The sequence below is a fragment of the Hemiscyllium ocellatum genome, chromosome 4 (assembly GCF_020745735.1).
Source record: "Hemiscyllium ocellatum isolate sHemOce1 chromosome 4, sHemOce1.pat.X.cur, whole genome shotgun sequence".
Lineage (NCBI taxonomy): Eukaryota > Metazoa > Chordata > Chondrichthyes > Orectolobiformes > Hemiscylliidae > Hemiscyllium > Hemiscyllium ocellatum.
Window position 1 is genome coordinate 73572221 of NC_083404.1, and position 24026 is coordinate 73596246.

Genomic DNA, 24026 nt, shown 5'->3' on the forward strand with positions numbered 1-24026 from the left:
TTATAACAACTACTTGTCTTTTTGTTCTCCACCCCTTGAATGGCCTTCTGCACCATGGTGCCATGGTCAGCTGGCTCATCCTGTCCACAGCTCTTTTCCTCATCCATACAGGGAACAAAAATCTCATAGCTGTTCATTTATAATTGGAGATGTCCCAGGATCCCTACAGAATATGACTAGTCATAAATCTCCAACCAGAAAAACACCCTTTCATCACTATGCTCTGCCTTCTATTCAAGCCAATTCTAAATCCATGTGGCCAAGTCGCCATGTATCTTTTGCATCTTAATCTCTGGATAAGACTACCATGAGGGATCTTGCCATATTTTTGCCAAATTGCTAAGCTTGTTAAAATCTTCCCAAAAACGTTTTGCATCTTCCTCACAAGAAATAGTCCATAAGCAATGTCACAGTTCTTTAAAGACTATCTAAATACAGTCATTGCTTTTAATGTATTTTCTCAACCAGCAAACCTGTGTCTCATGCATTCATAATATTCTATTCTGAAATTGAACACCCTTGCTTCAGACTCTATGTTTCACTTTTATGGTCACTCATCCCTAAAGTTACTTGTACAACATGATTATGAATTGGCCTTTTTTATTACATAATAAGACATCGAAAATAGCGTATCCTCTAATCAGCTCTCCAACATACTTCTCTCGAAAACCTTACCTAAGACTCTTCAGACATTTGTCCTCAAGTGCTTTAATGCTCAATTAACTTATCCAGTCTACCTTCAGATTGAAGTCACCCATGATTATTGTGTTGCATATGCTACAAGCTTCTGTCTTCTTCTCATTTATACCATGACTCAAATTGCTACTACTAATTGTTGGCCTCTAAATAACTCCAACTAATGTCTGCTGCTCCTTGCTGTTTTTTAGTTGCACCTCATGCTAGATTCCATACATTATTCCTCCATTATTCCCTTACTAATGCACTGATTCCATCATCTATTATAAGTGCAATCCCACCTCCCTTTCCTTGTTGTCTGTCCTTCCTAATTATTGAAAATTCTTGAATATTCAGTTGCCAGCCCAAGTTACTATGCAGCCATGTTTCAGTAATAGCAATTAAATCACAACCATTACCTCTATTTGTGCTTTCAGATCATTTTATTGTTGTGAATGCTGTATGCATCCAGGTAAAGCTCCTTAACTTTGTCTTTTTGACGTCATTCCATTTTCATGATATGCTCAATGCTCAGCTTTATTTCTTCTGTCTTCAGTTCTATGTCGCAGCTTTTCAACTTCCTTTTACCAGCTTAAATCTCTTCAATTTTAGGTTACCCCTCAGATTCCTATCCCCCTGACAAGCTATTTTATTTCTACTGTGATGCATTTCTCATTTTGTTGGTGTACAGATCCTATATGGAATGAAATAAAACAATCTAAACTCTGTTCTCAATGTATCTAGGTTCAAAATAACAAAATGGAAAGTTTACTAGTCAATTCCAGGAATATTTTGTGTGAAATTTGTGCATTCAAATTACAATTCCAAGTAATGAGATTTCTTCAAGTCATACAGTAGAAGAGGTGGCAATGTCACTGCATCATGACTTTGAGGTTATTGAAAGAGCTATCTTAATAATCACCTATCCTTGCTCTTTCTATAAAGCCCTGTAAATTTCTCACTCTCAAATATATATCCATTTCTTTTCTGATTGTTACCATTGAATCTGCTTGAAACTACTTTTCTGCAAAGTATTGTATTAATAATATTTTCCACAACTCCCTGTGGAATTTTTTTTAAATCAGTGTCTTCCTGTGGCCAATATACCTGTGATAAAAATTAGTTTCTCCCTATTTATTCTTAAAAAATGGTCATATTTATTAAACACCCTCATAATATTACTATTTAAAGAGGGAGTTTAGTTTGCACTTTCAGAAAAGTCAGAGAATGCATTAATTGTGTATTCATAACCAGTAATTAATTCAATTACCAGTAATTCTAATTTAGGCCATGCTCCTAACCCCGAGAGAGTATTTCTAATACACACTAATCCACAGATTAAGTGTTCACATTGTTTTTCTTGATAACTATTTATCAAAAAATTAATGTGCAAGTTTACTCAAGATTTGTGGATTTACTCAAGATTTCTTTAATCTGATATTCTGCTAATTTCCCTTATATAAAAGGACTGGAAGAGTTGATAAAGTTCCAGTGATAAAGATGAAGTTTGAATAGACTCCACAGCACAGCCATTGAATGATCCATGTGCAGGAGCAGGAAGTGGTGCAAACATCTGGACACTAAGCTCTAAGAACATTAAGTCTACAGGAGAGGTATGCACAGGACCTGTGATTTTTCCATGCAGTATCAGTAATGATGATCTATATATACTTGAGGAGCATCATGTAAGGAGCTGCAATTTCAGATTGTGTCAGCTCCTGTATCCAACCCAGCAGTCAAGAAGTCGTCTCGGTGGAAGTAAAAGTGACAACTATACTCTGATGTTAATTGCTTCCAAGTACCAACAGGAGACATCATTTAGATAAACTAGCATTCAGTTCATTGATGAATGATTGACGTAGCTGATCCTGCCAGGCATAAAATTTAGTTCCGCAATTACTTTCTTTTAATTTATCATGGGATGTGGGTGTTGTATGTGTAATCCATCCATAATGGCCCTTGAACTGAATGGCTACCTAGGCCATGTCAGAAACCATTTAACGTCATTATGCACCCACCTACCTCCAGGTGGATGTATAACAAGTGGCCATATTTTAGTGAAATTGGAAAGATTTTGCAAACCTTCATCTATGAGTTGAACCTAGTTATGCAACACCTACACTTCTGTCCAGCAGATCAATCTTTTTTCTGACAGGGGTAGGAAGGAAAGGATGATTAACACAGAGGACACACATGAATTCAACAGGGCAATTTGAACTTAACATTGAATTCAATTAGGCCCCATTTTGGCTGGTCCAAGGCCTTAATACTCAGTACGATAACCAATGCTGGGTCATTGAGTAAATTTAAGAAGGAGATAGATAGCTTTTTAAATTATTAAGGGTTGAATCGTTATGGAGAATGGGCAGAAAAGTGGAAGTGAGGTCAAGATGAAATCAGCCTCATCATACTGAATAGTAGAGGAGGCTTGAGGGGCTGAATTGCTGATTCCTGGTCCGAGTTCTAACGTTTTGTTCTTAATGTTAATTAATGTTCTTATGTCATTAATTCAGGATGCAAATGTAAACGTTCTTGAAGGATGAAGAAAGTTTGTTTTCATGGCACAATCTGAATTTTCTCAAATGTCTTGTTTTTTAAACTTGAAGAAAATCAGACTTACTCTGTCAATAAGGGTTTAAAAATAAAACTGTCTTCTAGCCTGCTTTGATTGGCATTTGGCGTAGTTTAGAATAAAAATAAATTTGGTCCATCAGCTCCTTATTTTAAATCCAGCTCATTGTTGATATTTCCTGTGAATTATTATTGTATCATTATGAATGTTTGTCTGAGTTTTAAAAAGCTACGAAAAGCCATTTACACATTAGGGGGCTTTATTGACAGATTAAGGAAGTTAATCAAGGATTCGCTGTCTTGAAGTTGGTTATTACTTTAATAACCGATTAGTCACACCAGCAAAAAAAAGAAAAAAAGAAAAAAAAAGAACGGTCATGTTAGAGGTTCTGCAAAAAGATTTTTTAAAATAACCGATTAGCTACATGAGAGCATTGTTTTGAATGTGTTTCATGTACAGGAGATTTTCACTATCAAGGGTATCTAAACTGTATTAGATTATTAGGAGTGATTTATTCACCTCCAAAATGTGTCACTGCAGGCTTGGAGGGCTGAAGGGACAGTTTCTGTGTTGTATTGTTCTTTGTTTTCCACATGGTGCCTGATATGTTCCCATGGTGAATACTGGGTGAGTAGCAATAAAGTGAAATGTAGGTGGATGGAATGGCATGAGTTGGCTTAGAGGTGATATGGAGGGTTATAAAGAATGGATGGAGAGTTGGATTATGATGGTTACAGGTCCTAACAACTTCGAAAACAAAGTTCCAGAGAACCCAGGTGGGCTTTGTCACCAGACCACCTTGACACTGTGGCTGTGGCTGTATCTGGCACGTGCAGGACTGATTCGATTTTACTCCAACTTCACAAAAGTAAAGTTTGGGGCATAAAAGGGACCTTTAAACTTAGGCTGATCTATTGAATGGAGAAATTTCCTGATTTGAGATAGCTACCCAAGTAAATAGCAAAAATGCAGCCCTTAGTGTTATTAATAACACTAACTCCCCTTTTATCAATAAAGATTATTGCTACATCAAACACCCAATGGTATTTGAAAGCTTCTGTATGTTAATGTCAATCTTTACGCGTGCTCACATACAATTTTGGTGATCTCAGAAACTCCACAACAGTTTTAAAATACATACATTCATTGGGTGAATGCACTTGGTCAAGATGATTAGCTTGGAGGAGGGGCACTGGGAATGACGGAGAGCTGTATCTAGTGGCTTTATGATGCCACCATGAGGGAACATTCCCTTGAATGACCAGGAAATCAGACTGGCTGCCTGCACCAATTCACATAATAAAGACCCAAAGTAGGTGCAACTTCATTTGTTTGTCCATATTTTGCTGGTGGTTGTGCAGCTTAATGGAGTGGTCACCCTCCAACTGGTTGGGACCATTGAAATTCCAGGCTTCATGCCCCAAAGATGGACTACAAGGAGGAAATGTCACATTTATAGCCTCAATGATTTAATGATTTCCATATGAATCAAAGAGTTGATTGTTTGCTTCCTCTGACCAATGTATTTAGTGGTATTTCACTCAAAGACTAGCTCCATTTTGTCCTTAAGATCTCCTACTTGCTCCATTAGCATCCATCTCAGCTCATGAGGCTGCCAAGACATATGAGGTGCCAGCCTTCTGATTGTGTTCCAGATTCTCACCACTAGGAATATCAATGGCAGTTTCACTGCTGGGAAATGCAGACTCAGCAGCCCCATTTAGATTCAGGGTTGGAGTCCTGAAGCTCACAGGAACGTCTTTCCCACAGTTTATAATGCTTTGTTGACAGCACCCATTCACTCCCCAATCAATTATGAAAATTCCACCCAAGACATACCTTAACTATATAAAAGATAACAAATCAATTTTTAGTCTTCAAATACAATTTCCAATCTTTAAATTTTACTAGTAATGCTTTGTATTCTAAGGAATTAATTGGAACCAGAAATGATCTGCTGTTCAGAATTGCAAAAAAAGATGTTTACTTCACTGCAAAAGAATACATAAGAGACAGACAAGCTTCAGGAAAAAGATAGAGAATATGATTTCTGTGCATTCCTCCAGTCAGTGCCTCAAGTGGCCTAGACATGACGGGCTTGTTTTTCTTCAACTGAGCTGCCTGTTTTGCCCAAACCACAACAAAAGATATTGGCTTCTTTGTCCCATCACTCCATCCTATATCCATGAACCTTTCTCCAGAGATTGTAGCGAGGTCAGACAGGTGGACCCCATAGAGCATAAGTTCCTTGATTAGGGCTAGTCCAATCAGCCAGCCCTGCCTGAAAGATAAGAACAGGAGTGTCAGATATCCTGTGCATTTCGAAGGGAGCCAGATAATTGTCAATGACTCTCCATGTGTAAATAAGTGGTGCCTTGGTGACAAGATAACGGCCTCTGTGAGGTTATGTCAGTTTCTGCTGGTATGGAGCTAATGAATAGGATCAGTAGGAAACTTCAACCTGTGTCACTTCCTATCTAGAACCAAGATCACGTCAAGGAGCTGCAGGATGCAACCAACACTTTTGTGTGTTTATACACTGAACTATTATTGATGCATTAAAGATGGCATATGAGACTGGATCTTAGGCTAAACATTGAAAAGATAAAGGTACTCTATAAGTCTGCTCCTGTAACACTGACCCCACAACCCCACCTATCAAGTTTCATAGTGAGCTATTAGATAACATGGATCAATTCTTCTCATCTCAGAAAAGGAGGACAAAGAAGGCAAAATTCAACAATGTCTCCAGCATTGGACTGTAGCCTTTGACTGTGTGAAGAACAGAGTGTTTGATGCCAAAAAACCCAACACCAAGCTGATAATTTACAGGGCGGCAATGTTACCATTCCTCCTCTATGCATCAAAGGCATAGAAATGTACCACAAATACTTAAATCATTTGAAAATACAGCAACATCACCTAAATTGGGTGATACATATCATCCACATGTTTGATAAAGGACTTCCAGTATGAGCTCTCCACTTCAAACTTAATCACAGAAAGGACTTTTCAGGAGAGAAGAGGAAATACTTCAAGGATGTCTTCAAACCCACCCAAAGAAAGTGCAGTATCTCCAAGACTCGTGGAAATTGTGAGCCAATGACCACTCAATTTGGAGAAGAAGCATCTGTGAAAGAGACAGCCAGTTCAGACATCTCCAACAGGCTGACATGGAGAACAAAGTGCCAACAACAGAGTTGTGTACATAAACAAAACAAATCCCACCCCTCTGCTATAGCAAACACCACCTGCCGCCGGGTGTGTGGATCCAACAATAGAATATTGAGTTGTTTTAGAATCCACAGAATCAGTATGGAAAAAGTAATCTTTAATCTAGAGAGACAGTCTAAGAATAAGAAGACAATAAATAAAATAATTCAGGACTCCGCACATACCTTGTAACTAAAATTATCCAAATTTTGCCTTTAATTTAAAGAGCATGAATTCCAACCTGTAGTATTGTTTGAAATAGAGCCTCCCAATTCTAATGTGTAAATAAGTGGTACTAAGTTTTATAGAGGTCCAGATAATAAATCTGCATTTCAATCTGCAAGCCACAGGCACTGAGTTGCAAGTGCGATCCAGCAATCACGTCACTTAATGAGTTAGAGACCTATTCTGTTTGCAAGGCAACTTGTAAAAACTTCTGTCATTGCAAAGTGCCTGAACATACTCAAATATTTTTTGGAGGCATTGTGGTGAGTTCCTGGATTTGGAAGGGAGTCATGGAGATCTACAGCACTGAGAAAGGCCCTTCAACTCATCATGTCTGCACTGGTCAAAAATTACTATCTAAATTTTCTAATCCCATTTTCTAGCACTTGGCCCATAGTCTTGTATGCCTTGACTTTGCAACTACATGTCTAAACTTAAATGTTATGAGGAATTTTACCTCCATCACCATTATTGGCAGTGAGTTCCAGATAGTTGAAAATGTGTTGCTGGTTAAAGCACAGCAGGTTAGGCAGCATCCAAGGAATAGGAAGTTCGACGTTTCGGGCATAAGCCCTTCATCAGGAATGAGGAGAGGGTGCCAGACAGGCTAAGATAAAAGGTAGGGAGGAGGGACTTGGGAGAGGGGCGATGGAGATGTGATAGGTGGAAGGAGGTCAAGGTGAGGGTGATAGGCCGGAGTGGGGTGGGGGCGGAAAGGTCAGGAAGAGGATTGCAGGTTAGGAGGGCGGTGCTGAGTTGAGGGAACCGACTGAGACAAGATGGGGGGAGGGGAAATGAGGAAACTGGAGAAATCTGAGTTCATCCCTTGTAGTTGGAGGGTTCCCAGGCGGAAGATGAGGCGTTCTTCCTCCAACCGTCGTGTTGTTATGTTTTGCTGGTGGAGGAGTCCAAGGACCTGCATGTCCTCGGTGGAGTGGGAGGGAGAGTTAAAGTGTTGAGCCACGGGGTGGTTGGGTTGGTTGGTCCGGGCGTCCCTGAGGTGTTCTCTGAAGCGTTCCGCAAGTAAGCGGCCCGTCTCCCCAATGTAGAGGAGGCCACATCGGGTGCAGCGGATGCAATAGATGATGTGTGTGGAGGTACAGGTGAACTTGTGGCGGATATGGAAGGATCCCTTGGGGCCTTGGAGGGAAGTGAGGGAGGAGGTGTGGGCGCAAGTTTTACATTTCCTGCGGTTGCAGGGGAAGGTGCCGGGAGTGGAGGTTGGGTTAGTGGGGGGTGTGGACTTGACGAGGGAGTCACGAAGGGAGTGGTCTTTGCGGAATGCTGATAGGGGAGGGGAGGAAAATATATCCCTTGTGGTGGGGTCCGTTTGGAGGTGGCGGAAATGACGGTGGATGATACGCTGTATACGGAGGTTGGTGGGGTGGTAGGTGAGAACCAGTGGGGTTCTGTCTTGGTGGCGGTTGGAGGAGCAGGGCTCAAGGGCGGAGGAGTGGAAAGTGGAGGAGATGCAGTGGAGGGCATCGTCGATCACATTTGGGGGGAATCTGCGGTCCTTGAAGAAGGAGGCCATCTGGGCTGTGCGGTGTTGGAACTGGTCCTCCTGGGAGCAGATGCGGCGGAGACGAAGGAATTGGGAATATGGGATGGAGTTTTTACAGGGGGCAGGGTGGGAGGAGGTGTAGTCCAGATAGCTGTGGGAGTCAGTCGGTTTATAGTAGATGTCTGTGTTGAGTCGGTCGCCTGAGATAGAAATGGAAAGGTCTAGGAAGGGGAGGGAGGAGTCTGAGACAGTCCAGGTGAATTTGAGGTCGGGATGGAAGGTGTTAGTAAAGTTGAGGAACTGTTCAACTTCCTCGTGGGAGCACGAGGCAGCGCCTACCATCCTCTGGGTGAAAAGGTTTTTCATCACATCTCCTCTAAACAATCTGCCCGTACCTTAAATCTATGTCATCTGGTCATTGATCCCTCCATTTTCCCATCTATGCTACCTATGCCCCTCATAATTTCATATATCTGAATCATGTCTCCCTCAATCTCCTCTGCTCTAAAGAAAACAGCATCAGCCTGTCTAATCTCTCTTCATAACTGAAACTCTCCAGTCTAAGCAACATTCTGGTATATCTCCTCTGCATTGTCTCCAGTGATATCACAACCCTTCTATGATGTGTTGCTGCGTTCAAACAGGGAGGCTGCAGGAGAAGATGAAATATCCATTCAAAAGATGAAAGAGATATGGGGGCACCTGTGGCAAAGTATCTGGTAGGCGGATGGTAGACCTTTTGCAACACCCTATACTAACTTGAAACCAGACTCCTCTATGCTCACAGGCAGTGACTTGATGCTTGTCAAGCAGACCAGTAAGGAGATTCAGTGTCTTCCCACAGTAATTTCCACTGGTGATCCAGCATTATTATTAGTTTTCTCATTTTTAAAAATCTAAGACAGCTGGACTTTACAACCATTCAAAGGGTATACCTCTTCATTTTTGTGAACGTACAACATAAATTAGATAAAAGAAATCCATTCAAAATTCAGCACATATGCCATAAATATTGGTCCTGTTTCAACAATTAGAAGCAGTATGATAATTCTGCCAGCTTGCTGTGTTTAGCCTGGTACCTTATTGTTGCTGTACGCAATAATGTCACGCCTTTGTGCAAAGGTCAGTTGAACCTAGGATTGGAACAATCTTTCACTTCAGATGAAACACTGCACCTAGCATTATTAGTTTTGTCAGCTCTGACATTCAGTTGTTGAAGCTTTTTTAGTGTCACATAAATAGTTAAAGTAATATTTCACTTAATGAAATATCAAATTAGGAAAGTATCATTACATACTTTATTCAATGTGTAAACTTCTTAAATAATCTCCTCCATCTTTTTTTTATTTATGTACTTTTATTTTTTCATCTCTCTTTGTCATAATAAGTGATGCATCGATTTGATCAACTGTGAATAGTGCAATATGTTAACAGTTTAGCATATTTCAGACTTGATTTTCACCATCTTGCTGTGAAAATGTGATTTTCGAATATCATGTACACAGTTACACAAAAGTTGCACTTTATTTAATTCTAATTCTAAATTTAGAGTTCATTTTGGTGATTAGCAAAGGAACATTTTAATTAAAAGTAAAATAACTGCTCACTGGAGCAATTTCATTTACAGTACAAGGAACAGAAAATCTATTCTTTTTGACACATCTATTGATCTATTTACAATATCATATAATGTAAGTCGCTTTGTTATAAGATGTACAATTCACTATTTACGAACCAGATCAATTTTCTGAATAACACAATCATCAATGAAGTGAATATTTATATGCAACTATGATTCATGGCAATTTCACTGTAATGTACTTAAGAGCACAGGAAATTTTATTCCTCTTGTACAAAAACACAGCTTGTTTTTAGTCATTGGTAATTTTGTTTGCTTTTATGAATACATCTATTCGCACAGATTACTTAAGAACACATATTCTTATAAATAAAACTTAGTAAATTATTTTATAGTCACTAGAATGTATTAAACAAGTGATTTGGCATTGCCCAGTTACAATCCAGTGAAAGTGTTTCCATTGCAGTGATCCATTTACTGTATTATAATAAAGGCAACGCTTGCTATAAAGTTACTTTAAATTTTTGTCTGTGCCATTTAGCTAATAGTGACCAACAATGTTTTCAACAATCTGATTACATATTGTGATTTAAATACACAGTTTTTCATCAATTTATAATCCACACTCTGAAGTTTATCCAAATTTCTCCCCTCCATTATTCCAAGACGTTAACAGTCTCAGCAGAAATTTAAAGGCATTTAATAAAAGTAAAATGGGTTATAGCTTTGACTAGTTAATGAGAAAAATCTGTCTACAATCAAAAGTATGGTAATAGACCTTTTATGCTGCATTATTTTACTAAAGATGATTGAGAAGTATTGTAGTTAGTTGTATTAGACATTTCATAACCACCTTCTTGAAAATGTCACCAGATGTTTAGATGGAACAGATTCTTTTTTCTCTAGTGAGAAGCATAAATATCCTTAAAAAAGGAAATGACTAATACAATATATATGTTGAATATAACACTGTTTATCAAGACCTCATCAGTTGCTCAGCACTGAATTCTCACTTCCTCTCAGCACCAGATTGAAATAGGTCCACACAGACCAATATCCCATCACCAAATCACCTTTATTGAATCAAGGAGAGTTCTTGACACTGATCCAGCTTCCTCAGATCCAGCTCTCCAGAGTGAACAGAATTTCTGGCACTCCTGTTTATATCTGTCATCCAGAGTTCCCTAATTGGACCAGATTAACAGCCCCAATCAGGGAGCTATGTGGTCCACTTGGTTGACTTCATTACAATCACTATGCATACCATGAGCAAAAATGGAAGAAGCCATTTTTATAGTCAACAACAGTGACTAAAAAAAGGTCGCACTAGCAACCTCAACCCAAACCACTCTCAAGAATGAGATTAGTAGAAAAACTTGTGTTGATATGTAACTTCATTTTTACCACTTAGTGGTCAAAGTGAAGTTACACATCAACACAAGTCAAAACAAATCCAATTTATCATCTGAAAATATATTCATATTTTAACTTTTATCAATCATGTGCAAAATAACACCTTTTAAATTGCCAGTCCATTTTTGAAAGCAAACCATCAATCACTAAAGCAAAGCAGCAAGTTTTCTTAACTTCTCTTACAAAATTGCCACCATGACCTCACAATATAGTACATTTGACTATCAAATTCCAAACATGGTCAAATGTGAAGTTTACATTTGGAAACTCATAGAAAAAAACATTAAATGTTAATTAGCCAAGGTAAAATATGTGAAGCACAGCTCCCACCGTGTGTTCACCTCAAATCAAACTAAGTTGGAAATACTCATCAGGTTGATAACCTGAAACAGTCGCCTTAGGCGACTGACTGTGTGAGTGTGCACATTCTCCCCGTGTCTCCGTGGGTTTCCTCCGGGTGCTCCGGTCTCCTCCCACAGTCCAAAGATGTGCGGGTTAGGTGAATTAGCCATACTAGATTGCCCGTAGTGTTAGGTAAGGAGTATGGGTGGGTTGTGCTTCGGCGGGTCGGAGTGGACTTGTTGAGCCGAAGGGCCTGTTTCCACACTGTAAGTAATCTAATCTAATCTAATCTAATTGGGCTGTGTTTTATTTAGCTAAATGCCATGCTGGGAGCAGGGATTCCAGTAGCATGTCAGAAACTTGGGGTGAATGCATGGCATTTGCATTTCATTAAGTTAACACAACCACTGTACAATCATATCACTGTTGGGTTTCCTAACCAATTGGAAAGAGCAAGAATGAATTGACATACAGTTTTCGAATGCACTTTTATTGGAAACAATCCAAACATGCAACTTAATGAAGTGTTGAGTTGGAAGCAGAATGAAAGGAAATAACATAGGTATGTCTCCTATAGGTTATCAGGGCTTGCAGAAAGAGACTGTTTCCTAAACACAGGAGGAAGAAGCTGCAGAAAAATTGCAGAAATATCCATCCCTTTATCTATGAACTTGCCCAAATCCTCACCTCTCCACTCACCATTGACATTCAGCTTTACCCTGAAGCAATGCTGTGCCTCCCCCTCATGGTTTTTTAAAGAATATTATTTCTCAGTATGTGGCATTGCTGGCTATGCTAGCAGTTATTGATGCTCCATAATCGCAGTGATGGACTACTTTTGGAAAATGCTGTTGAAGGAACCTTGATGATTATGAATGGAGAATATAGAAAGCTAGGCAGGAATTTACAAAGGAGGTCCTCAAGGGTAGTAATATCTGGATTACCTCCAGTGCTATGAGCTAGTGATGGTAGGAATAAAAGAATAGAGCAGATGAATGCGTGGTTGAGGAGCTTATGCAGGAAAGAAGGGTTCACATTTTTGGATCATTGCAATCTATTCTGGGGTACAAGTGACCTGTATAAGAAGGATGGATTAGAAGGGGACTAATACACTGGCAGAGAAATTTGCTAGAGCTTCTCGGGAGGATTTAAACTAGAAGGGGGGGCCGGGGGTGGGGGGGACAGGGTGGACCCAGGAAGATGATGAGGAAAGAGATCTGTCTGAGACTGGTACAGTTGGGAAAAAGAGCAAGTCAAACAGTCAGAGCAGGCAGGAACAAGGCAGACAACAAGGTAGGACTGATAAATTAAACAGCATTTATTTCAATGCAAGAGGCCTAACAGGTAAGGCAGAAGAACTCAGGGCACGATTAGGAACATGGGACTGGAATATCATAGCAAATACAGAGATGTGGCTCAGGGAAGGACTGGTAGCTTAATATTCTAGGATAAAAATGCTATAGGAAGAATAAAAAGTGGGGACGAGAGGAGGTAGATTAGTGTTTTCGATAAGGGATAACATTACGGATGCACTTTGGAAGTATATTCCTGGGAATACATCCAGTGAAGTTATTTGGGCAGAACTGAGAAATAAGAAAGGGATGATCACTTCATTGGGATTGTACTATAGATACCCACCCCAACAGTCAGAGGGAAATTAGAAACAAATTTGTAAGGAGGTCTCAGTTATCTGCAGAAATGACAGACTGGTTATGGTAGGGAATTTTTAACTTTCCAAACATAGACTGGGACTGCCATAGTGTTAAGGGTTTAGATGGAGAGGAATTTGTTAGGTGCGTACAAGAAAATTTTCTGATTCACTATGTGGATGTACCTACTAGAGAAGGTGCAAAACTTGACCTACTCTTGGGAAATAAAGCAGGGCAGGTGACTGAGGTGATTGGGGCCAGCAACCATAATTCTATTAGTTTTAAAATAGTGATGGAAAGGATAGACAGGATCTGAAAGTTAAAGTTCTAAATCAGAAGAAGACTAATTTTGACAGTATTAGGCAAGAACTTTCAATAGTCAGTTGGGGATGGATGTTCATAAGTAACAGGAAAGCTGGAAAATGGAAAGCCCATAAACTTGAGATAATGAGAATCCAGAGAAATTATATTCCTGTTAGGGTGAAAGGCAAGGCTGGAGGTATAGGGAATGTTGGAAAACTAGAGAAATTGATGTTTTGGTCAAGAAAAAGAAGGAAGCCTATGTCAGGTATAGACAGGAGAGATCGAGTGAATCCTCAGAAAAAACATAAGGGCAGTAGGAATATACTTAAGAGAGAAATCAGGAGGGCAAAAAAGGGGCATGAGATAGCTTTGGTAAATAAGGTTAAGGAGAATAATAAGGGATTTTATTAATACATTAAGGACAAAAGCATAATGAGGGAAAGGTTAGGACCCCTCAAAGATCAGCAAGGCAGCCTACGTGTGGAGCCACAGGAGATGCGGGAAATACTAAATGAGTATTTTGAATTAGTGTTTGCTGTGGAGAAGGACATGAATGATATATAATGTGGGAAAATAGATGGTGACATCTTGAAAAATGTTCATATTATAGAAGAGGAGGTGCTGGATGTCTTAAATACATAAAGGTGGTTATATCTCCAGGATCTGTTCAGGTGTATCCTAGAATTCTGTGGGAAAGCTAGGGAAGTGATTAATGGGCCCCTTGCTGAGATGTTTGTATCATTGATAGTCACAGGTGAGGTGCCAGAAGATTGGAGGCTGGCTAATGTGTTGCCACTACTTAAGAAAAGTGGTAGGGAAAAGCCAGGGAAATATAGACCAGTGAGCCTGATATTGGTGGTGGGCAAGTTGTTAGAGGGAATTCTGAGGGACAGGCACAGGCAAGGACTGATTAAGAATAGTCGTCATGGCTTTGTGCATGGGAAATCATCTCTCACAAACTTGATTGATTTTTTGAAGAATTAATGAAGAGGATTTATGAGGACAGACTGGTGGACTTGATCTAAATGGACTTCAGTAAGGCGTTTGACAAGATTCGTTATGGTAGACTGGGTACCAAGGTTAGATCACATGGAATGCAGGGAGAACTAGCCATTTGCTTACAGAACTAGCAAGAAGGCAAAATACAGAGGGTGCTGAGAGAAGTTTGCCTTTCAGACTAGAAGCCTGTGACCAGTGGTCATAGAGATGTACAGCATAGAAACAGATCCTTTGGTCCAACCCGTCCATGCCGACCAGATATCCCAATCCAATCTAGTCCCACCTGCCAGCACCCGGCCCAGATCCCTCCAAACCCTTCCTATTCATATACGCATCCAAATGCCTCTTAAATGTTGCAATTGTACCAGCCTCCACCACTTCCTCTGGCAGCTCATTCCATACACGTACCACCCTCTACATGAAAACGTTGCCCCTTAGGTCTCTTTTATATCTTTTCCCTCTCACCCTAAACCTATGCCCTCTAGTTTGGATTCACCAACCCCAGGGAAAAGACTTTGTCTATTTATCCATGCCCCTCATAATTTTGTAAACCTCTATAAGATCACCCCTCAGCCTCTGATGCTCCAGGGAAAACAGCCCCAGCCAATTCAGCCTCTCTCTATAGCTCAAATCCTCCAACCCTGGCAACATCCTTGTAAATCTTTTCTGAACTCTTCCAAGTTTCACAACATCTTTCTGATAGGAAGGAGACCAGAATTGCACACAATATTCCAAAAGTGGCCTAACCAGTGTCCTGTACAGCTGCAACATGACCTCCCAACTCCTATACTCAATACTCTGACCAATAAAGGAAAGCATGCCAAATGCCTTCTTCACTATCCTAACTACTTGCAACTCTACTTTCAAGGAGCTATGAACCTGTACTCCAAGGTCTCTTTGTTCAGCAACACTCCCTACGACCTTACCATTAAGTGTATAAGTCCTGCTAAGATTTGCTTTCCCAAAATGCAGCACCTTGCATTTATCTGAATTAAACCTCATCTGCCACTTCTCAGCCCATTAGCTCATCTGGTCCAGATCCTGTTGTAATCTGAGGTAACCCTCTTCACTGTCCACTACACCTCCAATTTTGGTGTCATCTGCAAACTTACTAACTGTACCTCTTATGCTCACATCCAAATCATTTATGTAAATGACAAAAAGCAGAGGACCCAGCACCGATCCTTGTGGCACTCCACTGGTCACAGGCCTCCAGTCTGAAAAACAATCTTCCACCACCACCTTCTGTCTTCTACCTTTGAGCTAGTTATGTATCCAAATGGCTAGTTCTCCCTGTATTCCATGAAGTCTAACCTTGATAATCAGTCTCCCATGGGGAACCTTGTCGAACACCTTACTGAAGTCCAGATAGATCACATTACTGCTCTGCCCTCATCAATCCTCTTTGTTACTTCTTCAAAAAACTGCCACAAGGATCAGTGATGGGTCCACTGCTTTTTGTCATTTGTACAAACTATTTTGATGTGAACATAGGAGGTATAATCTGTAAGTCTGCAGATGACACCAAATTGGAGATGTAGTGGACAGCGAAAATGGCTACCTCAGAGTGCAACAGAATCTTGATTAAGTGGGTCAATGGGCCAAGGAGTCGCATACGGAGTTTAATTTTGATAAATGTGAGGTGCTACATTTTGGAAAGGCAATTCAGGGCAGGCCTTATGTACTTAATGGGGAGTGTTGCTGAATACAGAGACTTTGGAGTATAGGGTCATAATTCCTTAAAAGTGGAGTCACAGAAAGAAGGCATTTGGTATACTTTTCTTTATTGAGCAGAGCATTGAGTATAGGAGTTGGGAGACCATGTTATGGCTGTGCAGGACATTGGTTAGACAACTTTTGGAATATTGTGTACAATTCTGGTCTCTCTCCTATGGGAAAGATGTTGTGAAACTTGAAAGTGTTCAGAGATGATTTACAAGGTTGTTACGAGGGTTGACCTATAGGGAGAGGCTGAATAGGCTGGGGCTGTTTTTCCTGGAGTGTAGGAGGCTGAGGGGTGGCCTTATAAAGGTTATAAAATCATGAGAGGCATGGATAGGGCAAATAGACAGTCTGTTCCCTGGGATGGGGGAGTCCAGAATTAGAGGGCATAGGTTTAGGGTGAGAGAGAGAACATTTAGAAGTGCTCAAAGGGGTAATTTTTTCATGCAGAGGGTGGTATGTGTATGGAATGAGCTGCTAGAGGAAATGGTGGAGGTTGCTATAATCACAACATTTAAAAGGCTTGTTGGTGGGTACACAAATAAGAAGGGTTTAGAGGAATATGGGCCAAGTGCTGGCACATATGAATAGATTAGTTTAGGATATCCGGAATGAACGATTTGGATTGAAGGGTCAGTTTTGGTGTTGTATATCTCTATGACTCTATGACACTACGTGGCTGCAGTGCATTTTTCAGATGGTTCACATAGCTATGACTGAGCCTTGTTGGTGGTGGGACTGAATGCATCATGTGTAGATGAGATACCAGTGAGGTAAGCCACATTATCTTGACTTTGCTGAACAGTGTTGTTGGAGCTGCATCCATCCTGATAAGTGATAAGTATTCCATTACATTCTTTGCTGATAGCAAGTAGACATTTGGGGCACAGGAGCTGAATTACTTGCATCAGAGGTCTTAGTCAATGATCTGCTCTTGTAACCGTAGTATTCACATCGATGGTTCAGGTCAATTTCTGGTCAATGATGTGTGCCTGGACGTTGATAGTGAGGATTGAAGAGTGTGGTTCTAGAAATGCACAGCTGGTCAGGCTGTATCCAAAGAGCAGGAGAGTTAACATTTCGAGCATAAACTCTTCATCAGGAGCTCAGCAATAATTATCTTATTGGATATCAAGGGGAGATGATTAGATTTTCTTTTGTTGGAAATGGTTATTGCCTGGCATTTGTCTGATATGAACTTTACTTAGCATAAACCACGATCAGCAAATGCTCTCCACCTATCTCTTATCCTTATTCACACTTACTTTCCTATTCATTCCCTATTTGGAGGAGGATAGTGCAGAACACAAAGGAGGAGCAGAATACTAGATGTGACCCTTTAGTCATTTCACAACTGACAGCAGTGCAGTCTCCCCATTCTTGGGCTGAGAAGGAGAGATGAGGGCCTCCCAGCTACTTGTAGACAAAACTGAATATCAGCCGCCACTTGGCCTACAAAATTCACACATTTTGATTTGATGTCAGGAGCAAGCGAAATATGATTTTGAGCACAATGATCAATTAAATTTTTTTTATGTATTGATGGTTTTATTTCACATCTTTCATCTCCATGGGTTGGCATCCTGGGTCCCTGTTGTTGTGGAGACCTTCCACCGACCTCAATACTGTGTCGGTTACTCTCAATATGATCTCCAAAGAGGTGCAGGTTAGGTGAATTGGTCATGCTAAATTGTCCATAAAGTTAAGTGCATTAGTTAGGGAGAATAGGTCTGGGTGAATTATTCTTCGGAGGGTCGGTGTGGACTAGTTGGGCCAAAAAGCCTTTTCCACACTATAGGGAATCTAATCTAATCTTCCTTTCTATCAGGGAGATAGGACCCCAATTCATGGAGCATTTCAGAGAACATCTCTGGGACACACGCACCAAACAACCCTGAGGCTGACCACTTCAACTCCCCCTCCCATTCCCCCAAGGACCTCCTCCACTGCCAAATTAAAGCCATCTGATAACTAGATTAAGAACACCTCATCTTCTGCCTTGGGACACTTCAACTGCATGGCATCAACATCAACTTCATTAGTTTTCAAATCTCCCCTCCTCACACTTCATCTCAGATCCAACCCCTCAACTTGGCATAGCCCTCTTGAACTGTTGTACCCATCCATTTTCCTTCTCAACTATCTGTTCCAATCCCACCAACTTATCACTATCACCCCCCACCTGCATCCACTTATCGCCTTCCCAGCGACCTTACCACCCAGCCCACCCCCACCCCCACCCCATTTATCTCTCAATCTCTTCTGCTTCCACATTCCTGATGAAGGGCTTATGACTGAAACATCCACTTTTCTGCTCATCATTTGCTGCCTGACCTGTGTTCCCAGAGCCAGACTTTCGACACCTTTAAAGGAACCTTGAGGCACCCACACTTTTACGGAAGTAGCAATGTAGATTGTTAGGTTTTTATATGGTGATTCACAAGTCACTGTGAGTGAGAGCTTATGGAGAAGACAGAGAAAGTAGTAGAAAGTCTATAGCATAGTCCAAATTATTCAATGTTTGTGAGATGATTTGTAGCTTGGGTGCTCGTTGTTGTGGTTCTGTTCGCCGAGCTGGGAATTTGTTTTGCAGATGTTTCATTTCCTGTCTAGGTGACATCCTAAGTGGTTGGGAGTCTCCTGTAAAGCACTTCTGTGACCTTTCCTCCGGCATTTGTAGTGGTTTGAATCTGCTGCTTCCGGTTGTCAGTTCCAGCTGTCTGTTGCAGTGGTCGGTACATTGGGTCCAGGTCAATGTGCTTACTGACCATTGCAACGGACAGCTGGAACTGACAACCGGAAGTGGCAGATTCAAACCACTGCAAATGCCGGAGGAAAGATCAAAGAAGCACTTCACAGGAGGCTCCCAAGCACTGAGGATGTCACCTAGACAGGGGGCGAAACGTCTGCAACACAAATTCCTACCTCGGTGAACAGAACCACAACAACAGTCCAAACTATGCTGAAGTTCACATAGTTGTTGATCCTTCGGAGCAGTTAATAAATTGGATACATTTCAGTGAATGAGCAGAGAATATACAATAATCCACAGGTATTCCACTTGTATATTACTTGCAGAGACAAAGAAGTCTGTCTCAGGCATGAGCGTCACTGGCCTTTGTGATAATGTCTTCATCATGCAATAAGTGACTACATGGATGAATGCATGCAGCCCTTAATGAATATCAGTTTAAACAGAATAATTGAAACTCTAGCCTTGCTTGCTCCTCATCCCACAGACTTGCAGCAAGATGTTCTCCACTCAATGTTAACAGCAAATTGCAGCCAATCTTTAGAGGGATGATGTGAAAGGAAATATAGAAGTGAGTACTTTTCTTGCAGCACTTCTACTTCTCAACTACTTCATCCCACTCTCAGTCAATATTTCACATCCAGTTTGGGTGCTGATGCCTGAGTGTAACATTGTGCAGGTGGAATAATCTTTGGCAGGTCCTTCAACGACTCCAAAACCCAGAGCATGATAATCTTAGCAGTCAGAACAGGGCTTGAGCTGTTTGTCTCTAGCACAGGAATGGTAAAATGTTTTAAAAAAATAAAGAGTGTAGATACACAATAATGAATGTTGGGTGTGCTGCACACTAGGAGATTGATATGTTTTATTTCTTTTTAATTTTTAAGCAACATATATATTTTATTTTATCCATTTTCCCATGTTTGCAATTTCTGGATATTGCCTGGCAAGGAGACATTTCAATTATAATGACTATGACATAAACTAACATCACAATGGTGATTTCTTTACAAGACTTTTGGTGTTAATGTAATTTTGGAGTAAGTGGCTTTTGTGTCAAATAGTGAAACCTAAGTGAGCTTCACATTGATGAAGATATCCAGGGCTACTGTCTTGGCCACATCACTTTCCATTTGCTCTTCCTTGCAATATTCTGAAGAGATTATATGCTCTGCTCTTTGTCACACTACAGGTTCAAAGATTACTACTGTGCAATGATTTACATCGTACTATATCTCTTCTCAGCAAGCACACAACTGGTGAACCTGCTTTCAAAGTGTGAAAAAAAAATGGATCAGCAAAACATTATCGCAACTGTTTACTTATATCTTCATAAGCATCATATTCTGCTTTTGTTAAAATGTTCACCTAGTTATGCTACCTAATGTCATTCATGTAGGATGAGAAGTTATTTACATTTTTAACTTGTTCTGATATGGTAATGATGAATTTTGATTAGTGTTACAAAATCGTAAGGAACTTGACTAAGTGTAATAAGCCCTTACACCATGTAGTGTAATTCTGATTTCATGGTTATTGGGCATTTTGTGGAAGACCCTGAATTGCATGTGTTTGAATTCGGATAAGTTTAATATCTATTCCTCCCAAACAGTTCAAACTTGTTATATTTTAATACATTTGGCATGCAATTTGATCTAAGTAAAAGCATTCATGAAATAATTCCACACAAAATATTTATACTTTATTCTTTCTTCTACAACTGTCAGTAGATTGACTGATTATGTTTATTGGGTATTAAAACCTCAATATTGTAGCAATATTTTTTCCTTGCACTGGGAGCTTTTGTTCAAGTAAATTGCATTGTTACATCAGATTTTTATGTCTTGCTCATGTATGGTTATCTTGCATGAGTTTCAGTCTGACTGTATTTTATGAATAAAGGAATCTGAAGAATACAATGTTCTAGGATAGGTTATGTTATGTGTACATTTAACGCATGGAGACCATCTAAAGGAATACTTCATAAGAGTTAAGAAATATTCCCAATCTTGCAACAGTACAGTCTCCATTCTAATAAACATTTAATCAAACCTTAACCCCGATGATACTTATTCTCTTGCATTTTAGAAATGTTGTCATACCTTTTTATAAGGTATGAAACAAATGGCTTTAAAATTAAAATATATTGGTGATTGTAACCAAAGGCTATGAACAAATATTACCATATGATTTTGTGATAGAATTCTGCCTAATATATAATTAATCAGGTGATAAATTATGTTGCATTTCTAAACCGATCAACTGTGCCACAGTAGTGTTAATCATGTCATAACTTGTGGACGAAAATTACATCACACCTTACAATTAGAATTTAATGGTCTGTGATGTGAAAAATCACTTTCACGCACAACACGAGTAATGACCCCGAAATAACAATATAGAACTGAGCAGCTGTGGCTTACTAATATACTAATATTGGTAAAATAGCTCATGCCATAAAGTAGTTCTGAACTGTGCTCTTTTAAAGTCACGAAAGGCCAATGGTAATGTATTGGTCTGCTGGTGATTTATTGCAATTACATTTTAAAATATTCTTTTGAAATAGGAGGAAATAGTATATGACAAAATGGATATCATTCAATTTTTTTCGAGGAAAGTGTTATTAAAGTTCAAATTCTATCTGAGAAAAAAACCACTATTTTGTGGATGAGTTAATTTGATAACATCAATTAATATCTAAAATTCAAGTTTGTTTTATTTTTAAAGCAATGTAGTAAGCTAGAATGTGACTTAATACCATTTATAGAGTTGACAGAGTCACTTTGGAAATTAATGTTATATTCAAAATGTATGAACAAACACCAATTCAATATTTTCAACCTTTATCTTCTCAGATATTCCCAGCCTGTCATTGAACCGTAGCCGTCTTTCTGTAACAAATACTTACGACTAAAGGACACATCGACAATTCTTTCTCTCAGATAAATGTTAAATTTATGCAGCAGGTTTCTGAATAATAGCTACAAACACAAAATACTCGTGTCTATTTCTAAGCAGCGTATGGATTATTTTCGCACATGTATCAGACTCACAAAGTGCAATGCATAATCTAACACCGAACATAATCACAAAATTACTAGTTGACTAAACGAATTGAAGTACCCAGCAATAATAAGTATGGAAACAGCAGTACTGATTAATTATAGGGGAACGATCATGACTGGAATCTATTTGTAGTCCAAAGGATCACAGCTAATGCAGAATCCACGCACAGGTCCGTTTAAAGCTCAAGTCTAATCTGCGCAGTATTCACTTCAGTTATAAAATAATTTAATAGCGTTATTAAACTGGAAGATTATCGGTATTTTACCCCGTGAACTGACGTTAGAGTGTTTTGCAAAATATTCTTATAGAAACGCTTAGCTTTTCAATTGGAAGTCATGATGTGTACAGAAAATAATATTTAAGGAAGTCCTAATGCGTATATGGTGCACAAATCATTCAGGCGAATATTTAATACGGCTTTGCTGCAATAATGCCAATACTTTTCATCAACCTTACAATATTAGGTAGGTGGACTAAAGATCAGATGCAAATCCTGCATCAGCAAGAAATGTTTTTTTTTCAAAATCTGCAAATTTAAAAGAATAGCCCCGAACGCTACATGTGAACACTTCCGGTCTCCCGAGAGGTATGACAACATTCTTTAAATGGTGCAGAATTGTGTCCTCACAAAGCAACCAACAAAGCAACATCTAGCACAGATCTCACTGATAACAATATTCTGAATGGTTGAATGCATTGACACTAAAATGACGCCAAACCATCAACATTAACAAACAATTAGCATCTTGAATAATTTTGAATTTGTCCGCACTTCCAGACCTTTACAGGACAAGTGTCAGGGTGATTTGTACTGGAGAAATGGAATGACAATTACTGAAGGGCCAGCTTACATTAGCAGATTTTGGTTTGTGTTACTGCATGTGCTACGTGGTTTGCTTTTCCCATAGCTATTGCTACAGTGATTTGGTATTATGAGTGTAGGTTACCTCCAGAGCTGCCCCAGCTGAAGGATGTGGATGACTGATTGAAGGAGCCAAATGCAGAAGGAACATGAAGATGCCTTGTTGCCTTTGCCGATGTTCTTGGTCCTTGTGGTAGAAGGCTGACGTTGTGGAGATCGGGCGTCGGTCTCACCACCTCCCCCAGCGCTGCTCAGTAACTTGCCATCCACTGGGCTGCTGCTGTGGGCACCGGCTCCGTTGTTAGCGCCGAAGTCGTGGATGAACCATCTGAAGCTGAAGACCTGCACGGACAGGGAGCCCAGCACCACGAAGAAGAGAGTCAATCCGAACCACCAGTAACGGGAATGTAGGTAATAGTCCACGGCCAGCCACACGTCCGTGCCAACGTCGGAGAAATAGACAGTCACCGCGGCCACGATCCACAGGCCGTCCCATAGGGTGTACCTCTGGTGTCGGGCGAAGCGCGGGCAGCGACCCCGGCACAGCCCCGTGCAGCAGCGGGAGGACAACTCCGCTGAGCCGGGCGCTACGCTCACCCTTTCCCGTTCCTGCTCGTGCTCGTCCTCCTCCTGCGGCTGTTGCTGCTGCTGTCCATGGTCCTGATGCTGCTTCGAACATGAATGCTCCGAATTCTGCAAAGGGGTAAAAGCCACGTCGCTCTTCTTCTTCATCTTTAACAGTCCGTCCGACTTGGCAGCCATCAGACTGCCGGTCCCCCTCCTCCTCCACTCCCTCTCTCGATCCTTTCCTGGTTTCCTCTCACCTCTCTCTCTGGTGCCGTCAGTGAATAGGGCGACCTCCACTTCCGGTATGTGAAACTGGTTAGATAGCACTAAACTTCCGCTATCTCTCCCTGATGGAGAGACCTGCCTATTGCAAAGAAAGATGCTGTCATCACTCTCACCGAATAGGCATTCACACAAACTTGAGTTCTAAGGAAAGCTACCCCCAACTGAACTCTTAACATGCTCTTTTCTCCACAATGTAGACAAACCTACTGTGAACATGCAACATTTTCTGCTTTTATTTCAAAATAATTCCTAATTCCACAGAAAAAAATACGAGAACTCAAAATATGGTTATTTTAAG

The 24026-nt window shown here is 40.3% G+C and overlaps 1 protein-coding gene across 2 annotated transcripts in view; it reads right to left on the reverse strand.

The window, feature by feature from the left end:
• xkr4 (XK related 4) overlaps positions 1–23638 on the reverse strand; it is a 459911-nt gene extending 436273 nt beyond the window's left edge. Inside the window, exons 1-2 of one of the 2 annotated variants that reach the window (XM_060824333.1) lie at positions 23523–23638; positions 22962–23474 (exon numbers count right to left, since the gene is read on the reverse strand). In XM_060824333.1, coding sequence (XP_060680316.1) covers positions 22962–23474; positions 23523–23638 — 629 coding nt within the window. Of the gene's footprint in view, positions 1–22961 lie in introns of both variants that reach the window. The other variant, XM_060824332.1, reaches the window with a different exon arrangement.
• Between the last annotated feature and the right edge of the window lie 388 nt (positions 23639–24026).